A 19678-nucleotide genomic window follows, 5' to 3' on the forward strand; every position below is an offset into this window, starting at 1 on the left:
CCTACGCTTACATACATCGTTTTTTAAAACCTGATGCATCTGCATGTGGGAATTTCCCTGGAACTATCACTAGTTACCTATTAATAAGGAAAATCATTTCCTAAAGGTACCTGGTCCTTGCTTATCAGAATCAGTTTTGCAAGTAAAGCAAAGAGATAATCTTTTGTGGGCCAAGTCAATTTGGGAAGCCCTGGATACTGTGAGAAAGTGGAATAGCCACGACAAAACCAAGACCAAAGAATTAGCATAAATAAAGGTTTTATTGGTCAGTTTGGGTGACTGACACACTGACAGACCTTCAATTCACTGTTCCACACACCCAAGGTCCTGAGGTGGCAGGAAGACAACTAAGCCCATTAATACCAAGCAAAGGGTGGGAGGTGGAAAGAATCTAAAGGCCTCTGTGATTAATTAGCAAGGCTACCGGGACCGGAACCAACGTCCTAGGAACAAATCCAGGATGGAAAAGGAATCATCCAAGGATGGAGGTGTTGGTGATTCTGGACCTAAGGGAAAGAGTGATACACACAGGCTAAATGAAGGAGATTGGAAAGAGGCAAAGGAGGGCAGCAATGTTTAATGGTAGGAGAGCAACGGTTTCCCTTTCCCGTGGAACTAAGAGATGGATCCCTTTGATTTATACTCTTCACTTACCATCTCTAGGACTGCCGCCTGCCTCTTGATGGGTTACTGTGGTCTCTTTCCGGCCCTCACTGTCCACCACAGTCCGGCGCTCCTCTATAGTCTACAAGAAGAAGTCCCCCCACCATATCCCTAACATCACTAAAGGTGGGTTCACTTGTTTCTTTACATAGTCCCCCTTTCCAGAACATTCTCTGGTCACAGCTGCCTTTACCCGTCTCTCCCAACTCACCCCATCTGGTTTAGTGATCTTGGTCACAGAGACACTCTTGAAATAGGATTTGGGTTGGGGCTGCAGAACTGGGCCAAGACCCTCCTGAGAAACCTGGGAATCAAGATCTAGAAGGGCACAGAAAGGAAACAAGAAAGAGTCCAAAGCGAAGAAGGGGACAAATGTGGCAGACAGAAATTTCAGGGAGGGACACCAAAGGGCTGGTAAATGTCCTCTCCCTCCAGACTTACCATTGTCTTCTCTGGCTCTAGAGTGGGGGGTCACAGACCACGTATCATCGAACTGTAGAAGAAGCCAAAATGGGTCAAATGACACCTTTCAATCTGAAATTTGAGGGGCCCCAGAACCCAAACTATTTCCAAGTTCCAAAACTACTTTTTTTTTTCAGGAGAAATGATCCCAGCAGGATGGCTTTCTTTACTCACTCCTCCTCCTTCCTACCTGATTCACGTATTTCTCTACCAAAAAAGCATTCCTGAACTGACACTTTTCTGTCCTCCTTCAAACATTTCTGCTTTCTCCAAGCATCGTCTACAGTAATTTTTAACAAAAAGCAGAACTCCCATTTCCTCCCAAAGAAAATCCTACACAAAGCTTAATATAGAAAACAGACAAATACAACCCAGGTCTGTTAGATTCCAGCAAGGTTTCCAGTCTTTGCAGTCTTCTCCACAGCTCCCACTTCAGGCCCAGATGTACTCACCCTATGAAAAGGTCTCTGGGGGCCCCAGTCTGGTGCTGGTTTGGGGGATTCAGATCTTGCATCACTCTCCAAGCCCCCACCAAAGATCTTGGGCTGGTGACTATCTGGATACTTAAGCATTGAGTCCCGAAGCGTCTGTCCTTCCTGCCGTCTCTCACCAGGTGTCTCTGACTCAGGACCTGGAAGTTCTGCAGAAAGGTGGCAGGTGGATGCTGGGAGTAGGAAAGGACTTGGGCTCTTTTAAATCTCCTTGAAATCATCAGCTTTCTCACACTTCCCAACACCCCCAACTACTCTCTGCAAGTCTTTTTTTTCACCCACCGACCCAGTAGAAACCACAGGTTCTTCCCCAGGAGCATCCACACACCAGGAGGGCGGGAAGGCAAGGTCCAGGCCCCCATCTCGCTGAAGATGTTGTTGAAATCCCGTACTAGGTCATCAAAGCCGAAGTTATCGTGGAAACGCATTCCTCCTCCTGGGCTGAAGCTGAAGCCAAAGCTAAATTCCTCAGGGGGCTGGGAACCCTCAAACCTCGAGTTCCCACGGCCCCACGTGACTCCTTCCTCTTCCTCTTCCTCATCATCTTCGTCTTCATCGCGAGTCATTCCTCCAAAAAAGGGATCTCTGTGGCTAGGGGTGGAGGCAGATTAGCCACCAAAATTTCAGCACTTAAGCCATAACATCAGCTAAGACTCGACGAGTAGGACAAGAGTTGGGATCTGAGAGCCTGGAGTGAGGGTAGAGGACTGGCCATCGGGTTTGTTTTGCTTCATCAACGTCAGTCCTCACCTGGGGCCCCGCCCCACCCCGCCCCGTCCCCAGCGCTTCCCTGTGGCTTTTCTTAAGTGTTTCCCAGCCCCTGCCCTCCCCCAAGGTCTTGCTCACTTGTCCTGGACTCCAGAGCCCATTGTCTTCCCCACCCGGTCCCCTGTTGCATCACCCTAGATTGGAGAAAGGCTTAAGCGGCTGTTTCTTCTCTTAGCGACCGCCCTGGTTACTGTCGTGGGGTGAGTGTTCAGTGTTGACCTTTTTTTCCCGCAGGAGTTTTAGGAGGGTAGAAAAGGATGTTTTTCCAAAAATAGGGTGTCCAGGGTCAAGCTCCCCTCAGAGTACTCCCGCCCCTCCGTGTCTGGCCGGAACCCGCTCTCACCTCCGAGGTCCAGAAAAGCCGAAAAAGCCCCGAAAGAGGTCAAAAAGGCTCATTCCCGTAGTGGGACTCGAACCTTTGAAGCCCACACGGGTAGCAGCGAGAGCTACGCTGTCGGAAATTGAGCGAAGCGTCAGACCACGCTACCGGAAAGCAAGCATGCGATCGCACACTGTCGTAAAACAACCGTAAGCCGGACGTCGCTGAGGGGCGGGGCGGGCGATCCTATCAAATTCTAAAGGCTTTCACTTTTGCCCCCACCTGCTTCCTGTGAAAGGAGCAGGCGTACTGAATTTTTATTTCCCAACGAACACTTGCCCTCTAAGCCAATTCTTTAGGCCGACCAACCCACTCCAATAGGGTTTCGAGGGTTTGACGCTTGATGGCACTGGAGACAGCAGCCAGAGGGCACTCCACCCACATAAATTAACCGGACCCAGACCCTTCCTCATTGCAGACTCACCACACCCACGGACCAGTGTTCTGCCTTAAACCCACCCGCTCCCTTCTTTCATCCAGTTTGTTTCTCGCCTGACTTAAGTCTAGTATTAGAGGAATGGACAAAATGTATCAAGCTCCTTCTACTTTAATAATGACATCCCCAGAGTAAAAGACACAGGAATGCATGGATTTAACTTCATCTCTCCAGCTGTTAAGTAGTTTGCCAAGGTAGGCTCTGCAACCATCAGAATAGACTTGGTGAGAGCGCAAGGGAAATCTAGTCAAGTTTTGGGAAGGAAGAATTTGGAGCTGTAAGTGTCCCCTTTTGCCTATCAGTGACTTTCAAAGCCTCTCCCCCTCTCTGTGCCCCCACCACCTTCCCAAACCTGGCCTTGCTCCAGCCTCCTCCTCTTCAAGGGTGTGTATATTAGCTATGTGAAATGAAAACACTCAAACAGCAAGATCTACTGCTTCAGTTTCGCTAGCCAACAGTGCATATTTCGCACTCATTTCTTTCCAGTTCATTTGCACGGACCCATCTAAATTAAACTTTGATTCTATCGATACAAAGCGATTTCTTTCAGTTCTTGGTTAATCCTCTCCCTTTCCACCCAGTATCAGCTATCCCACTCCCTTGACTGCCTACAATCTGCTACAGATGACGGAAATGAACATTTGCAATGATTCTTTACAGGCACCACTGTGAAATTTTTGAGGGAGGGCGAGGGAATCCCCTCAAGGGCAGCACATTAAGGTCAGAGGAGTTCTTAAAGGGCGAAGATTTCGTTTTTATTCCACCGCCTTCGGGGCCTGCTAGAGAAGGCCCAGTTGGTACAGTAATATTTATTCACCAAGCTGGTCATCGACGAGACTGAGGACATCCTAGACGGAGCAAGAATGGGCAGAGGCTGAAGGTAGAGGTTTTCTTTTTATATATACAAGACACATTAATCCATTAAATTTGAGGACACAGTACAAAAAAAAAAAACCACTTCAACTAATTCATCTGACAATGCTGTTCATATTCATGACGCCATTTTTTGTTGTTGTTTTGTTTCCTAATAATAAAGGAGGAGACTTAGGGCTGTTGGGCTGATATATATTTGGGGGTCCCCCCTCCCCACCTCACCCACACACCACCAGGGTGAACAGGAGGAGGAGAAGAGAGGGCAGGGCCCACAGCAAAGTTTCATAATCTTGAATGCAAGGGAGGAGGAAGAGAGGAAAGGAAGAAAAAAAAAAAGGAGAAAATACAAATCCTATAATACATACAACAGAGTGGGGATGGTATGGGAATGGGACAGACATGAAGCTGAGGCATGGGGTGGGCCGCTGGGGGTGGGGAGTAGCGGAAGCCCCCCACATTCTTTTCTCTCTTTGATGCTGTTTCCATAGTTGCCAGGCTGAGAAGCCCTCTCAGAAGATGGGACCGGGAGAAGAGGATCGGGGCCTCAGTTGGCCCCCCAGCTGTAGCTGTTGTAGGCAGACTTGTTGGTCTGGGGCTTCTGCGGGATGGAGCTGGTCTGGCTACGTTGCCCGCTGCCCGTCTGCAGGGGAATGGGAGGGTGAATGGGGAGGAAAAAGATGTCGAGTTAGTGGGACAAACTTATGACATCTTCAAGTGGAGATTTAGAAATTGTTTTACTCTCCCATTCCCCTGGCTTAGAAACTACTCTGAAGCTTGCTTCTCAACCGTCAGAAATTTGGTTTATATGGCAGTTAAGAGCACCTCTGACAAATAAAAAAGCAGCTATAAACTTTAAATAAGGGAAAGATGAAAAGAGTGCAGGATACTTTTGGAGACAAGATAGTGAATCAGTTCTACTCATTTTCAATTCCACCTCCCCCCACCCTCAAACCCATCCTCTCCTGTTCCAGAAGGCTACTCTCTAGAGAGAATTATGGCCTCTTGGAGATGGGTAATCACAAGGTGATTTCACTTTCCTTGATCCCTATAAATGCCTCAATTTTGGTATCTGTAGTTGAGAGCAAGGAAGTCCTTACTCTAGCTTCTCAAACCACCTATGAGGAAGGGGGAGAGGTCACTTGCACCACCCCAGGGCTCCCCAGCCCTATCACCCTTCACATCTGCGAGCCTATTTCAGGGAAGATAAGAGAGTCTGAGGCCCCAGGCTCCAGATGCTGTTCCAAGAATCCTTTCCATTCCAGTAACCAAGTGTTTCAAAAGTCAGGGAAGGGTAGAAAGAAAAAGAGAGCATTGAGGAGGGGAGGACAAGAGAGGAATGGGAGGCCAGAGAGCTCAGCAAGGTGTTTGTGTTTGTGTATCCCGACTTGTGACTGTGCAATCTCTTCTCTTCAAGTTCCCTGAGACTGTGGAGGTGAAATGGGGACTGAAAAGGAGTGGGTTCAAGCATATCATCATTCAGTTTCATTACCTGCTCCTCCTGCTGGCGCTGGCAACAGAGAATCATCTGCAAATATGGTAGCTGAGGCAGAACCAGGATATATGGAAAATAAAGGGACAAACTTTGACAATAGAACTCCACCATTAGAAGGGAAAGCTGTACTGTCAGGGAAGGGGGAAGGCTGGGGAGGTTAAGAGGGAGGCGTGAGCCAGGCCTGATGGGATGAGGGCAACTGTGCTATGGGAAGAGGTGGCGGAGAGAGGCGCCAACGGCATCGGGGGTGAGGCTGCCGTCTGGCCCTCCTCTGACGCACCCTTTGCCGGCCACTCGTGTTATGTGCGCTGTGTCTGTATGTGCTGTGTGCCCATGGCTGGCGCTGGGGAGGGCGGGGTGAAGGTGGCGGTGAGGAAGGGTAAGAAAAGGAAAGGGGAGGTAGTTTTAGGGATAGGAAGGAAGAGGAAGGGAAAGGAAAGAGGGGGAAGGGCTATTACCTGGCCATCCTGCTGCAGGTGATGGTGAAGGATCTGGGAGTGCGGCTGCTGATGGGGAGTCAGGATGTGCATAAAGGGGGCAGGTGGGTAGGCAGCAGCTGTGGCCGGATTGATGGGCCCCCCACTTCCTAGGGCTGAAGGCAAGTTGAAGGAGGCAGCAGGAGTACCGGAATGAAAACCTTGTTTCTCAAAGGACTGCTATCCAGGAGAATAGGAGGAGAGAGAGTAAAAGGATCAGCAAACTCTTCCTTGGAATTTCTGAACCTAAGATCCCCCACCCTGAGAGAGCAGCATGGTGTCACAGAGGAAAGCTGCACCTGAAGTCAGATAGTCAGGTCTCAGCCTCAGTTCGGTCTTTTAATAGCTGTGTGATCCTGGAAAAGTCTCTCAGCCTGTTTTCTCTTACATGAATCAGGGATGCTATTAACCCCTCAGTTGTAAGGACCAAGTAAGAGGACAGATGTGAAATCACTTTGTGAAATCTAACATCATTCATGAACACAGTGAAATATGTTGACTACTATTAGCACAACCTCTGGAGTTGGGTAAAAATTAGAACTTGTTGGATATTAAAAAGAAAATGAATACACACTGAGGTATCTTGAGTGTTAATGGTCTTGGTTATGAAGCACTCCACCACAACTCCTAACACTTTACCTGGAACTTTTAATTCTTTATGGTGTGTGCGTGTGGGAGCAACACAATACTAATCTGTGCATAATCTGGATGCCTCGGTTTCATTACTGGGCTGTGTTGTATCCTTTCCCACTCTGTTACAGACTTACAAAGAATGGCAAGACTAGTTTCCTTTCATTCTGTATCTAGTCTCTGAGAAACTTATGAAAAGGTTGGGAGTAAGTAAAGGGCCAGGAAAACTTGCAGTAAACGACATGACATCACAACAATTTACCACACTTCACCTTCCTGTAACATTTTTCTTGTTTTTTTCCAAGAGGGCTAACTTTAAACTTCAAGAACTCACTCACTTTCTAGTAGAATGGGTTTCCTGATACCTCTCTTAAGAGGACTGTTCTTGTTCACTGTATTTTCCCGCCCTTTGGCCATATGGCTTGTGGGATTTTAGTTCCCCTGCCAGGGATTGAACCCAGGCCCATGGCAAGGAAAGTGCCAAGTCCTAACCACCGGACAGCCAGGGAAATCCCTGCAACTCCACCTCCTCGATGTCCATCTCTTTCCAGTTCTATCCAGAGCCAGGCACCTACCTGGGTTTTGGAGTACACAGAACCCGAGATATCTGGCACGCCTGTATTACTGGAGGTGACTGACACACCTGGGGGAGGAGGAAACAGACAGGAGGATTAGCTCAGCTAACTGCCTGGCCCCATCCCTGGGAAATGATGATGTATGTGGCTTTTCTAGCGATAGCAATGCAAGGGAATTTTGGTCTGTTTTTCCAACTTCATGTCAGTCCTGAGGAGTAAGAGCTCATGACACGAAAAGGTTCCCTAAGGAGTTCTCTTGCCCTTTCCCGATGTATATCGTTTATGTCAGAGTGAGCTGTGGTGTTTTTGGGAGCACCAGGGAATATAGCCAACCTTCACTAGCCTATGGCTTTCAAAACTCTCTGTGCCAAAGCCCAACAGGACTGTATTAAACTTTTCACGTCCTTTTCAAATCTGTCAGCCCAAACTCCACTCAGTTCTGCAGTCTTGCTGCTAAGTGGGCTCAAAATTCATGCCTCCACAGCATAAGGAAAGTACTAAAGGAGCAGTTCAGTTCAACCCCCAAAAGCACTTTCATTCTCAGAGCCTCAGTTTACTTGGTCCAGCTTCCCTATTGTCTTGGTACTACCAGGCTACATACTTATGATTTAAAGAGCAAATTTCCATTTACTCAATTTAAGCTTAAGTATGGAGAGGAGAGAGGGTAGACAGGGTTAGGCTCTTATAGCCTAGGCGGAACACAAAATCCAACTGTCATTCTAGTTTACAATTTCAGCTTTTCCATGGGGTAAAAGCTCTAATCCATACTCCAGCAACTTTTTTATTTCCTATTGAAAAACTCCCTACCACCATTATGATTTTATGGAAACCACAACAGTACAATTCCCCATTTTAATCTGTACTCCTTAAACTGAAATACACATACTGTACCTCCCAGGCTATGGTGGCAGTAAGAACAGGAAAAAAAGCCATCAGGTAAAATAACCCAGCATCTTACTAGCGAAACTGTATGCAAATATTGAAGAAAAAAGTAACTGAAATTTTACCAGGAATTTAAAGCTTGTTTTCTAAATATCTGTTAAATCTCAGAAAGTGAGATAAAATGAGACTTCAGAAAAACTGTGCTTCAGGCTGGGTCTTTGGATTTTCCTCTGCTGTTAGGAGCACTTTGATGAGTTTTTTAGAACTAAACTGACGGAGTCACGCCCACGCACGCGCACACACACACACTGATGGGAGTCACAAGTGAGGAATCCTCCATTTACCCACAATTCCATAGCAATCTCCATTCAAACGCCGAAATCCAAGTCCTCCCTAGACCAAGGCAGCCTTCAAAAGCTAAGCCCACCTTGGACAGCCACTTTAGAATCTTCCCAAAAGAAGTGGCGTTTACCCTGGAAAACCCTCCCGTAAGTCCAGTTTCAGGGAAGAACAAACACAAACTAGGAAAATAAACGAATTAGAGCCACTAATGGCTCAGTGATAAAGAACCTGCCTGCCAATGCAGGAGATGCCGGTTTAGTCCCTGGGTCGGGAAGATACCCAGGAAGAGGAAATGGCACCCCACTCCAGTATTCTGTCCATGGAAATGCCATGGACAAAGGAGCCTGACGGGCTACAGTCCGTGGGGTCGCAAAAGAGTCAGACACGACTTAGCAACTAAACAGCAACAGAAACCAAGCATGAGAAAATACTTTCCCATCTTCAAAGTATCAACTGTACAGTTTAATGGCACTGGAGTAAAAGGGGACAAAGCAGGAACTAATCAGGTAGTTTTCTCCCCTTCCTTTTTCAGCTTTCAGGTGCCCATTTGGCAAATCACTGCTAACAGGCATAACTTTAAGAACAGGAGCTCATTTATGGAAAAAGCTAAGCTAACAAGGAGGTCTGTGTGGAAGGGTTCAGAGTAAGGTGTAATGGACAGGAAACCAGAAGAGACAATGACCTTTACAGTGAAGCTTCAAACAGCTTGCCAACACCCCTTGGTCATCCCGTACAGAATGGGAGAAATCGCTGTTCTCAAGTCTAGTGGTAGGAAGGAATTTAGTTCCAATGTGCACTTAACTGGTCTCATTCTTTCTAGAGGCTGGACTGGCTCAAAAACAGCTTCTAGTCTAGAAGCCTTGATTGGGCTACTGGTTCAAACAACTGGAGATGCAGAAAAAAATAAGAGTGTAGTAGCCCTAAATGGCCTCAGTGTAAGCATTTGAGACCCTAGAAAATAGGCATTCATTTCCCTACCTACTGTTCATCAATTAGAAATCTCAGACTACAGTTTTGCTTTCCTTCCAACAGTCAACATCCCCTGGTTAATCCACACTCCCAAGCAGTGATGATCATACAAACACAATGTGGATGGCGGGGAGGAGAAACAAGAAGAAACCTCTCCCAGCCTGGCAACCCCTGAAAAAGCTGGGCACACTCAAAAGACAAAATTACTTCAGAGAGCTGGGAACAAATACAAAGGTGGTCAAATATCTGGGTTTCCAATTAACCAAGGACGGAGTTCTCACTGTCCAAGTTAACTCTCTGAATGAAGGGCATTAAGAGGGGATGAGAATTTCCGTAACCCAACAAGTGCGAATTGACTAATAATCCACAATCCCTAAAAAGCCATCAAGGGACTCTAAGAACAATGTTCCAGGCTAGAAGAGCTTCCATAGCCCGAGTCATCAACTAGCTGGTCACGCAAGACTTCATCAGATCTCAGCCAGCCATGTGGCCTCTGGGAAGCAGATGTGGGTACTAAACCTGGAAGATACTTTCATAACAACAGTTCTGAACACCATCTCTTTAGCCTTTCACAATGACATGACACTAACTTTTCTGTCCTTTCCTCTCTGCTTATGTCAGAGACAAGGGGACAATCTAAACTGTAAAGTGAAGAGCTATAAGCAGCATGGAGGTTGGGGAATTTTCTACAAATAGCTTTCTTTACCAACTAATCAACAGGCTGAGGACTGAGTCCACTTCCCCTCCCCCACCTTAATAGATTCACCATACTGAAAAGTTAATGGTTCTTTGACTATGCTGGGGTTTGACTGAAAAGGCCACCCTCCACCCATAGCACAACATTGGCTCCTAGTGTCCAGAAAGACATGCACGGAAAGAACGCCAGAGTTAGCTAAAGAAATACCACAGTTTATTGAAGACTACAAATATTTTGTTACAAGTTGAAACTACATGCCTTCCAGAAATCAAAAGCAACAGCAGGTGTGTGCATTGATGTTTCGGAGGAGGTGCTGCACCGCTTGAATTCGAAATGGGTAAGACAGGGTCAGACACATGGGGGAGAGGGAAATGAGGCAAGGGCAAGTTCAAAAGCCCAGAAGGTATCCACCAACTCATTCCCCCAAGCCACGCAGGCCATGGCCACAGCTCAGCAGGCTCTCTCCTCAGTGGTCTGGTTTCTGAAACAAGACTTCAGTGCAAATTTATACACACACACAAAACACAGCCCCCAGCCTTGGGCCAAATTAGCTCTCTGCCGTCCAGAAATGCTTGTAAGGGGGTGGATATTTTCTTCCTAAAAGGAATCAAATACATAAAAATAAATGAATTTAGAGCTTGATGAGGAATGGGATGACAAGAGCCCTTTGTGGGGTTGGGAACTGGGGGTTCTCAAAGGGTATAGGTTTCTGAAATCTTAGGGAAAAAGCTGGGATTTCCAAAATCCGGTAATGCCACCTTCTTATATTACCAATCATCTACCTCTTAAAATTCTTGACTCTGGTCCAGCTAAGACCTAAATCTAAATTCCTGTAATAGGGCCACTCCAAGACAAGAGCTTGTAAACCTCCCTACCAAGGACTGGGGCTGACCTGCTCAGATAGAGGGGTCCCTAGCCACAAGGAGTCTGGGTATTAACGATTTAATCTCAGTGACTTATCTCAGGATTTCTTTAAATCTCAACCCACTGTAAGTCATACAACAGAGTTCAAAGCTCCACATGACTGATAGTTTCCAGACCTACTGCGCTCTTTCTCAGCTCAGCTTCCCAGTTATTGAAAAAACCTTGGACAAGTTTAACCATGTGGAGCCCATACAAGGGTGAATAACACAGATGCAGCTCCATCCAAACCACTGTGAAACCATAACTGAACTAAGAATTTTAAAGAACAACCCTCAACCTCAACCCCAAGCAATGGCAACCACCTACTCTCCATACGCAACTACAAGGCACTGAGAAAAGTAGACAGAATAGTTTTATTCAAAACCTCTTACTTCCTGTCCCCCTAAAACAGACAGTAGGTGTCAGGTATGGGAGCAAAGGATAGGATAAATATCTTTAGGTCAGCGTCCATTCAGAGGATCCCCGTATTTCCCTCCCTGCCCTGAGCTGTACAGTGGACTTTGCGAAAAAACCAGCCACACAAATGAAGGAACCCAAAGGTCCAACTCTCCCTCTACCGAGCATTTGTGCCCTACTCCTTTCTTTCCACATCTTAGGCCCTCTAGATAGGGAATAAAATGAGGGGCCACATGAGGAAAGTTGTACTATAAAGAGATTTCAGCCAAACCTACCACAGCATGCTAGCTAAGAACCCATTTAACTCTTCTATTCAGTGAATGAATATATCACCTACTGTACTTACCAGTACCTTAAATGTTAACACCTGCCCCCGACTGAAAAATCTCAGTAAAATCTTGCTTAGATTTGGGTGGGCCCCTTGCTTCCCACCCAAAGTTTAGGCCAGCCAACATACTCTAATGGCCAATTTGCGCCCCAGGGCATTCTTGTCATGAGTAATGAATACATGTTCTACTATTAAGCTCCTCTGTTGGTGCTGCTCAGACAGAAACCTAAGTCAGACAAACATGAACAATCATACCTGGAGCAGCTGCACACCCTTACAGCCCTACTTTCTCAAGCTTCGAATCTTCCTCCCTGAAACTCATTTAATAACATCCCAATGACAGCCAGGGTCAAGGTGAGCTTACCAGTGTTGTATCCATGAGACCCATAACCACTTGGCTGTTGGAAAGGGGTGGCTGATGCATTCACACTGACATTCACACCATGCTGCTTGGAAGAGGTAGGAGCCACCTGAAGAACAAAAGGCCAGCACTACAGTGAAATGGCGGCAAAGTACCATTTTAACCCACTCCAGAGACTGGGCATTCAAGATGGCTACCCATCCTGATGCAGGCTGTCCTGTTGGTTTAGCAAAATGGCTCAGGGAATGAATGACAGTCTGAGGGAAGCAAAGCTATACATTCCCCCTTTAGCTATTTCTAACAACAGGTAGTCCCTTATCCCAATACCACCTATCCAGCCCCAATCCCTCTCCCAGGCCAGAAGTGGAAATTGTTCCTCCTTTTCATTATTAAAAAGTCATCTAGCTTTGAAAGTTGCTAGGATAGTGTCAAGCACTCTTCACTACAAGTAAAGACCAAGTCCAAGCACTTACAGGGAACACAGCAGGCCCATACTGGAAGGTGCTGGGGAGGCCAGGAACCCCTGTGTAGTATGGCAGGCTGGTGTAACTGTAGCCAGGAGGCAGCGCCGGGTTCAGGAATGTCTGCTGCGTGGTGTGGTGAGTCTGCGTCTGGTTCTGTTGGGGTTGGGCCAAGGTTGTGGCTGGGGCGGGGGAGGAGGCATCCCCGCGGCCGAACTTTGTGAGGTCACCTGTGAAAGGAGAGGTTCAATGTATCTGCCTCTTTTACTCCCCACATCAATGTAGAATTACCTCTTCTGGTTTCACATGATCCAGGACAGCCTTGGTTAAAGTTCAGTTCTGTGAATTTTATTTTTTTGAGGCTCCATTTAGCATTGCTCAGGACACACTCTGCACAGTGCCAGTCAAGGACTAATAACACACAGCTGTGCAATGCTGTGGCAGAGCCAAGCTTCCAGAATAAAGCTCCTATATGGTTTCTCTGCCCACCTGTGTTCTTTCATCTCTTCCCTACCCCACCCCCTACTTCCTCTCTCTGCGTCTCCTCCATGGGGAAAACTCCGTATTGGACCTGAAAAACAATCACAGTCAATAAGGACAACAGGTCAGGCCTATAGCCTGGCAAGGCAATAAGACTGCCATGTAAGTAGGGAACAGGAGCAGAGATGAGCAAAGGAAGGCCAGTTCAACCACTATACTTATTCTGAATCTACCAACCCTCTACCAACCCTGATTCATGACATCCGTTTTGTATAATATTTCTGTCAAAGATCTTAATTAAGGTGAAAACTGGATCTACTAATCAGGTTTCTGCCACCAATACCAACACAGCTTCCCTTTATTCAGCCCCATCCCAATCCTACCAGAATAAGGGTTGCTGGCCAGGCTACCATCCCTCCCAGTCAGCGGAGTGGTGGGTGTGGGAAATGGGATGCTGTAGTAATCCTGAAAGACAGAAATAAAAGAGAAGAGACTCAGTGCCACTCGTTATTGGCATGACACATCATACAAGGTGAGACGCAAGAGAATGTTGGAGAACTGCAGTTTATCCAGCCATTAATGAACTGGCAAGAACTAGCACAAACTCCATATTATTCTTGCATACACTGTCCCCCCTGCCTGGCCATGGGGATAGTCAAGCAAGGTCTACAAGTATGCCCACCAGGAAAACACTTCAAGTCCATCAATACCAATAATCTAGATAAATTCTAAACCTCTAGATATAACCCCTAATAGTCTATTGCTATTGAGAAAATACATCTTCCTTCTAGAATTCATTAAAGTGTTTGAGACATAAAGGAAGCTTAAAATATGTTTAATTCAAAGATGCCACAACTTTTTTTTTTTTTTAAGTGACTTTCTGTTAGAATCACTCTTTAAGTACATTCTAATATATCTTAAAGTATGCATATGGAGGTATGGGTTGAAAAAAAGCCAAGTCTGTGACTCATCAAGTAAACATCTGGAATAATTCAAACATTAATTTAAGATCACTTTCTTTCCCTAAGCTCTACAACCATATACTCACCAATGGAAATCTTGTCTGAAGCATCTGCAAGTCATCATAACCATATACCTGTGGCTGAAAGATACAAACACGTTAATATTAATGGGAACTGGTCATGATGGTAGCAAACCAAGGAACTAAGAGACAAGATAAATCAACAGAACTTTCATCCTCATTCATGAGAAAAAAGAGGACATAGATTATTTCCTTCATTTTCTTTAAGAAATGAAATGCAAAGAGATTGCATGATTCATGAACAGCCTTAAAGTTTTCCTTGAGCTACATACTGATTCAACTAGGCTGTCCTCTGGGTAGCAGTGGGGTACATAAGTCACACACGAATAGTTAACTTTATTTTACCCGTCTTTTTCTCCTTTATCCTTCAAAATATGGCTTAAAATTTATCTCTCTCAGAAAGGATTCACATTTTATTCTACTGGGTGCTAAGGTAGTGTTTTAACTATTTAGAAGTGCTACTGGGTATTTCATTTGTATGATAATCTAAACTCTCTGAAGGCAAAAACAGGTGTTTTGGGGTTTTTTGGGGGAATCTTTACAATGCTGTGTGAGTTTCAGGTGAGTAGGTTCTCATATATCCACTCCCTTCTCATTTATCTCTCCCTTCCTGTATCCCCTGGTAATCATAAGTTCGAAAAACAGATATTTTAAAAAAATGTTTTTAAATAAATATCCTTCATCTTAATAAGCAGTGAATACATGAACCTTGCACAAAACACAGCAAGACAAAAGGCTACTCCGGTTATTCACCTATTCTCAGAGAACCGCAGACTAACTCAGGGAACTCTACTCTCATCAGGTCAGAGCCAGCACAGACCCCCAGGGATTAGGAATCAATCCAACTAGAGAAAATAATTTTCTAGGAAACTGTGAGGGATTCCAGTTAGACATTCGCCTTTGGCTTCTGAGGCCCAGTAACTGTTTCACACAGAAAAAATATACAACAGAGGACCTAGTCTGAGTCTTTCCTCTTAAAAAAATTATCCCCCTCCCAAACTACAAAGATTAAAGACTACACATGATAACCGCTCATTTATTATGTACAGTCTTCCACCTGAAGTCACAGCAATAAAGACTAGGTATACCACCTTCCTCTTCTGGAAAAGATCATTCAGTCTCACTTACCGGGTAGGCATGTAACAGCCCTGGAGCCATAATATATGGATTAGGCAACAACGGCGGGACCCCAGGAGGGAGGTTGGGAGGAGCTTTTCCTAAAAGAGAAATTATATTTTTATCCTGTCACACCATCACTTTGCTCCTCCATCCCAAAGGAAGGCAATCCAACTTCCACACAGGGTTACCTGAAGTCGTAGCAACTGAGCTTCGAGTGGAGGCTGTGACGGTAGAGTTGCTGCCTAGGCTGAGGCCCAAGCTACTGCCACTATTGAGACTGGAGGAGACACTGACCACTGGGGGGGGAGCAGAGACTGTGCTGGATGTGGTGGAGAAAGTGCTGGAGGAAGAATGGAGATTCGCCTCACTCTCCACGCTCGTGTGCTTCAAAAAGGCAGTGCAGTGGAAAACAGGAGGAGGAAACAGTGATTAGTGTAACAGGTCAGGAAAGACATTCCCTTCTGTTGATTTTAGCACACCAACTTCCCAATTAAAGAGGCTGAGGAAGGGTATTGCGCATCCTCTGCCAAAGTAACTAGAAACTAGAATAAATGATTAAATACTCTCCAGCTACACATTCACCAAGATTTATCTGGTAAAGATGGTTAGCAACGGACCCACTGCACATTATCACCCTGTTCAAAAAGCAGTAGAGTGAGTAGGGACAAACTCCCCAGAAACCAATACCGATCGCCCAATAAGGAGACAAAAGATAAGTTAGGTCTGAAAAATACATCATACCCTCCTCGCCCACTCTTCTTCACTAGGCTAACACAACAGACAAGTTCACAGGCTAGATAAAAGTACAAGTTCTAATGCATTTAAACCTGAAATAGTGTACTGGAGGAAAGGAAGGAAGGAAGGAAGGAACATCGCTCAGTTGTGTCCGACTCTTTGCGACCCCATGGACTGTAGCCTACCAGGCTCCTCTGTCTATGGGATTTTCTAGGCAATAGTACTGGAGTGGATTGCCATTTCATCCTAAGAAAGCCTTAGCCCTCATTACCTTGTCTAGGCTCTTGACAAAACAGATATGCTTTCCCTGGAACAGGTCCTTTTGAAGTGAGTTTTCTTCCTTACCATCTCAGCTTAATTCCACAAATATAGTTGTCACAAAATCACAACAGTGAAATTAATTCTTTAGCCAAAAGTGCTCATCTGGCCTTTACTTTCATAGGATGCCTAGACTCAAACTGCTTATTTTCAGGACTCAGGGTTGGCAAATGCGAGTGAGAATGGCTGTATCAGTTAGAAAAACTATTCTTACAGAATTTATCATAGCATATAAAGCCCCACCTAGTTTTAGTGTCTTTAAAAAAATTTAAAAAGTCATATACTCAGGAAAGCCGTTTCCAGGGCTTTAAGACCTGGCCCACAGCTCTGCAGTATTTCTGGATTCTTCTGCCTTTCTTGGCTTCAAGAATACTTTTATCCCTTTTTCTGCAACCTTAGATCTGTTGTCATTTTGCTACCTCATGAACAAATTTTCAAGAGTTGCTTCTTGGGAAAATCTTATGGCTGGATAATTGTTTGAATGTAGAAAGACCACATTTCCTTTTACCACATTCACACTTACCAAAAGAGTGGATGTTGAAGTGCGCCCAGAAGATGTTGATGACGAAAGGGTATTCTGCTGCGTAGATAACGTGCTGTAAGGATAAAGTGGTTGCCATCAGCCACAGTGCTATGGTTATCGCCTGATGTGGAGCTTCAGTCAAGAACTGGGGACTAGGCTGGGGACTTCCCTAGTGGTCCAGTGGTTAAGAACCCACCTGCCAATGCAGGGGACACAGGTTCAATCCCTGGACTGGGAACTAAAACCCCTCATGCCTCAGGACAACTAAAGCTCATACACTGCAACTACTGAAGCCCGCATGCCCTAGAGCCTGTGCTCTGCAAGAAAAGAAGCTACTGCAATGAGAAGCCCGCACACCACAACTAGACAGTAACCCCTACTCCCTGCAACTAGAGAAAACCCATGTGCAGCAACAAAGAACTCACGCACTGCAATGAAGACCCAGTGCAGCCATAAAAATTAACAGGCCAGACACAGAGAACTAATTTGTGGTTGCCGAAGAGAAAGGGATAGAATTGGAGTTTTGGCTTATCAGATGTAAACTAGTATATACACAGAATGAACACACAATAAGGTTCTACTGTACAGCACAGAAAACTATATTCAATATCCTGTGATAAACAATGCAAAAAATATAAAAAAGAATGTATGTATATGTATAACTGAATCATTTTCTGTACATCAGAAATTAACACATCATAAATTAACTATAATTCAATTAAATAAAAAAAACAACCTAGGCAAAGAAGGCAGAATATGGGACCAAACAGATCTGAGATTGTAAGGTCAACACAATAGTCAGCGAGGGGTAGTGAGCAGAACCCAAAACCAGAATGGGTTTTGAAAAAGGGAAAAAAGCCTCTTCTGTCTTTATTTCCCATAGCTTGTAGGTCATCCACTTAGATAATGTGGTCTCTGCTAGGCTGAGAGGGTAAGACAGAACCAGAGAGCTCTGTTATTACTATTCACCAACCTAAACCTCCATCCTCACCCCAAATCACCTGCTGTGTTGTGTGGTGGTAGTATTTGGAATCTCCTCATTGTGGCTCAAGCCACCCAAGGAGGATGAGTGCTGATTGGTTGTCGTCAGTAAGGAAGCTGCAGATACCGTTTCACTGAGAGGGGGGATGCCAGAAGTGGAAGGTGAGTCAGATTTCACTGCAGAGCCCGTAGCACCTGGAAATAAAGACAGGAATTCACATCATCAGAGGAAGTTAAGATGTGACGATAGTCCTAGGCTGTCCTGAAGACAAGAGTGTGAGTGTATAAGTTATTTAGTAATGGACTGGTGGCATTTAGGTGCAGTCTTTTTTTTTAATTTCACAGCACCAATCTCATTTGTCCAATAAAGGAAACCAAAAGGATTATCACTGTTACAAGACCGAGAACCTGAAATTTAGGAAGGTTTGAGATTAAACATAAACAGCAAGATAGAAAAAAATCAAGCTAAGAATAAAACCAATAGTTTTGATCACTGAGGCAGGGGTCTTTTCATGACCATCTACGACATGCAAAAATATTTTGAAAGGGGAGTGAAAACACTGTAATTTAGAGGAAAAAGCCTGAGGACCCTCACCTTCAACAGATTGCGTGGTCTGTAACTGCGTGGCCTGCACAGAACTGAAGCCATTCTGGTAAGAAACAAACAAAAGAACAGATTAAGTTAGTACACTGACTCAGTTTAATTTCTGCCAACCAATTTCTTTCAGAGAAATTCTGCAAGTTAACAGAAGGATTAACATAATGTACACAACCCAAAGGAAAAACAACAAAAATTTTAAAACAACAAAAGATATACCGACGCTGTGTGACCCAGGGCAATAAGAGGCAATGCCCAAACTGCTGAAGAGATCCCGAACCCCAAACAGATAAAGGAGAGGTTGAAATCCAATGATCCCTAGGGGAAGATGTGGGAGTAAGACAGTTCAGCCAAACCACTTATTCTGCTGGCTGCATCTGACAGTCACTCCACATTTCCTCTGGCATATGCTGTCCCCCTCACCAAGCCAAGACACAGCAAGGTGAGGTCTACTGATATGCACTCAGAAGTCTAGCAACCAGATCCTCCAAGAAAACAGGTACTGGAGACTGGTTCTACTAGAGAGAATGAATCTTTTTAGTGCAAAGAGAATGATCTAGCTCTGAGTCTCCAGGATTAGTGCATAGAACTTTTATTTCACCAACCACAAAAATGAGGTTAAGCTTCAGAATCAGCATTTTAGAGATATCTTAGCACCATTTGTCAAGAAGTAAAACACTAATATTTAAGAGACTCTGTCTGCTATTCTCCCAACCCATGCCCAGGGGCTGGTAAAGCCAATACCTTCGCCTGAGTCAAGTCCTTTTGGGGTGATGAAGAGATGGAGCTGGGGTACCGCCGAGTCTGTGTGGATCTCTGTTCATATAGAGGGCCCTGAGCATTATTTTGGGAGGTATAGGTTGTCGACTGAATTGGGCCACTCTGATAACCGGACTCCTGACTCTGGTTAGATGAAATTGTGGATGAAGATTCACTGTGGGGAATGGAGAAGGAAAATCTCAAGAGAAACGAATAGAACAGATCCACTGATACTAGAAAAGTGAGTTACTCTAGTAACTTACTAGAGTTGATTACAATCAACTTATAATCAGATTGATTGTAATCAAAAAAACAAACTTCAAGAACAAATAAAAGACAGTGCGACAATTTTCTCCTGGCAACAGTAGCAATTTCCACATCCTATAAAGCCAGGTATCTAAGCTAAGAATCGAGCTTAAAAACATTTTCAACTCTTAAAGGAAGAGAAAATTTTCTTGTGTCCCTACGTTCTGCTGTTATTAGAAAAAGAGGCTAAAAGTCAGTAGAAAGGATACATT

At 45.0% G+C, this 19678-nt stretch overlaps 2 protein-coding genes and 2 non-coding genes across 26 annotated transcripts in view; all 4 read right to left on the reverse strand.

The window, feature by feature from the left end:
• Positions 1–241: 241 nt before the first annotated feature.
• On the reverse strand, positions 242–2862 carry HAX1 (HCLS1 associated protein X-1). Of its 2 annotated transcripts, none has more exons than XM_052637500.1 (7): positions 2728–2862; positions 1945–2063; positions 1578–1765; positions 1105–1156; positions 875–981; positions 655–745; positions 242–506 (listed from the first exon to the last, which is right to left on the reverse strand). In XM_052637500.1, exons 1-7 carry the CDS (start codon positions 2778–2780, stop codon positions 421–423), a joined length of 696 nt encoding a protein of 231 aa, XP_052493460.1. In that variant the 5' UTR covers positions 2781–2862; the 3' UTR covers positions 242–420. The 2 variants fall into 2 exon arrangements, with proteins under 2 accessions (XP_052493460.1, XP_052493459.1); XM_052637499.1 differs by having other exon boundaries at positions 1945–2207.
• Positions 2863–3840: 978 nt separating this feature from the next.
• The window catches only part of UBAP2L (ubiquitin associated protein 2 like), a 44109-nt gene continuing 28271 nt past the window's right edge, over positions 3841–19678 (reverse strand). For 6 of the 22 annotated variants that reach the window (XM_052637442.1, XM_052637447.1, XM_052637451.1 and 3 more), the window contains 14 exons: positions 19146–19335; positions 18399–18453; positions 17824–17998; positions 16823–16895; positions 15435–15630; positions 15256–15344; positions 14134–14187; positions 13469–13550; positions 12618–12835; positions 12148–12253; positions 7246–7313; positions 6023–6220; positions 5562–5612; positions 4058–4712 (listed from right to left, as the gene is read on the reverse strand). In XM_052637442.1, the coding sequence (XP_052493402.1) occupies positions 4617–4712; positions 5562–5612; positions 6023–6220; positions 7246–7313; positions 12148–12253; positions 12618–12835; positions 13469–13550; positions 14134–14187; positions 15256–15344; positions 15435–15630; positions 16823–16895; positions 17824–17998; positions 18399–18453; positions 19146–19335 (1651 nt within the window). In that variant the 3' untranslated portion in view covers positions 4058–4616. The other 16 variants (XM_052637456.1, XM_052637454.1, XM_052637448.1 and 13 more) reach the window with 10 other exon arrangements.
• On the reverse strand, positions 13631–13765 carry LOC128045879 (small nucleolar RNA SNORA58). Its single transcript, XR_008199209.1, has one exon. It is a non-coding gene; the product is annotated as a small nucleolar RNA SNORA58 (small nucleolar RNA).
• On the reverse strand, positions 18728–18864 carry LOC128045880 (small nucleolar RNA SNORA58). The gene has a single exon (XR_008199210.1). It is a non-coding gene; the product is annotated as a small nucleolar RNA SNORA58 (small nucleolar RNA).

The sequence above is a fragment of the Budorcas taxicolor genome, chromosome 3 (genome assembly GCF_023091745.1).
Source record: "Budorcas taxicolor isolate Tak-1 chromosome 3, Takin1.1, whole genome shotgun sequence".
NCBI classification, from domain to species: Eukaryota; Metazoa; Chordata; class Mammalia; order Artiodactyla; family Bovidae; genus Budorcas; species Budorcas taxicolor.

Bases quoted from the DNA above. Each gene is read 5' to 3' on its own strand.
- HAX1 (XM_052637499.1), bottom strand. From the start codon at position 2,780: ATGAGCCTTTTTGACCTCTTTCGGGGCTTTTTCGGCTTTTCTGGACCT. The intron at 1,157-1,577 runs GTGAGTACATCT...CTTCTTCTACAG, and splicing joins CCCAGAGACCTTTTCATAGG to TTCGATGATACGTGGTCTGT. The intron at 746-874 runs GTGAGTTGGGAG...TTCTTCTTGTAG, and splicing joins AGATCACTAAACCAGATGGG to ACTATAGAGGAGCGCCGGAC.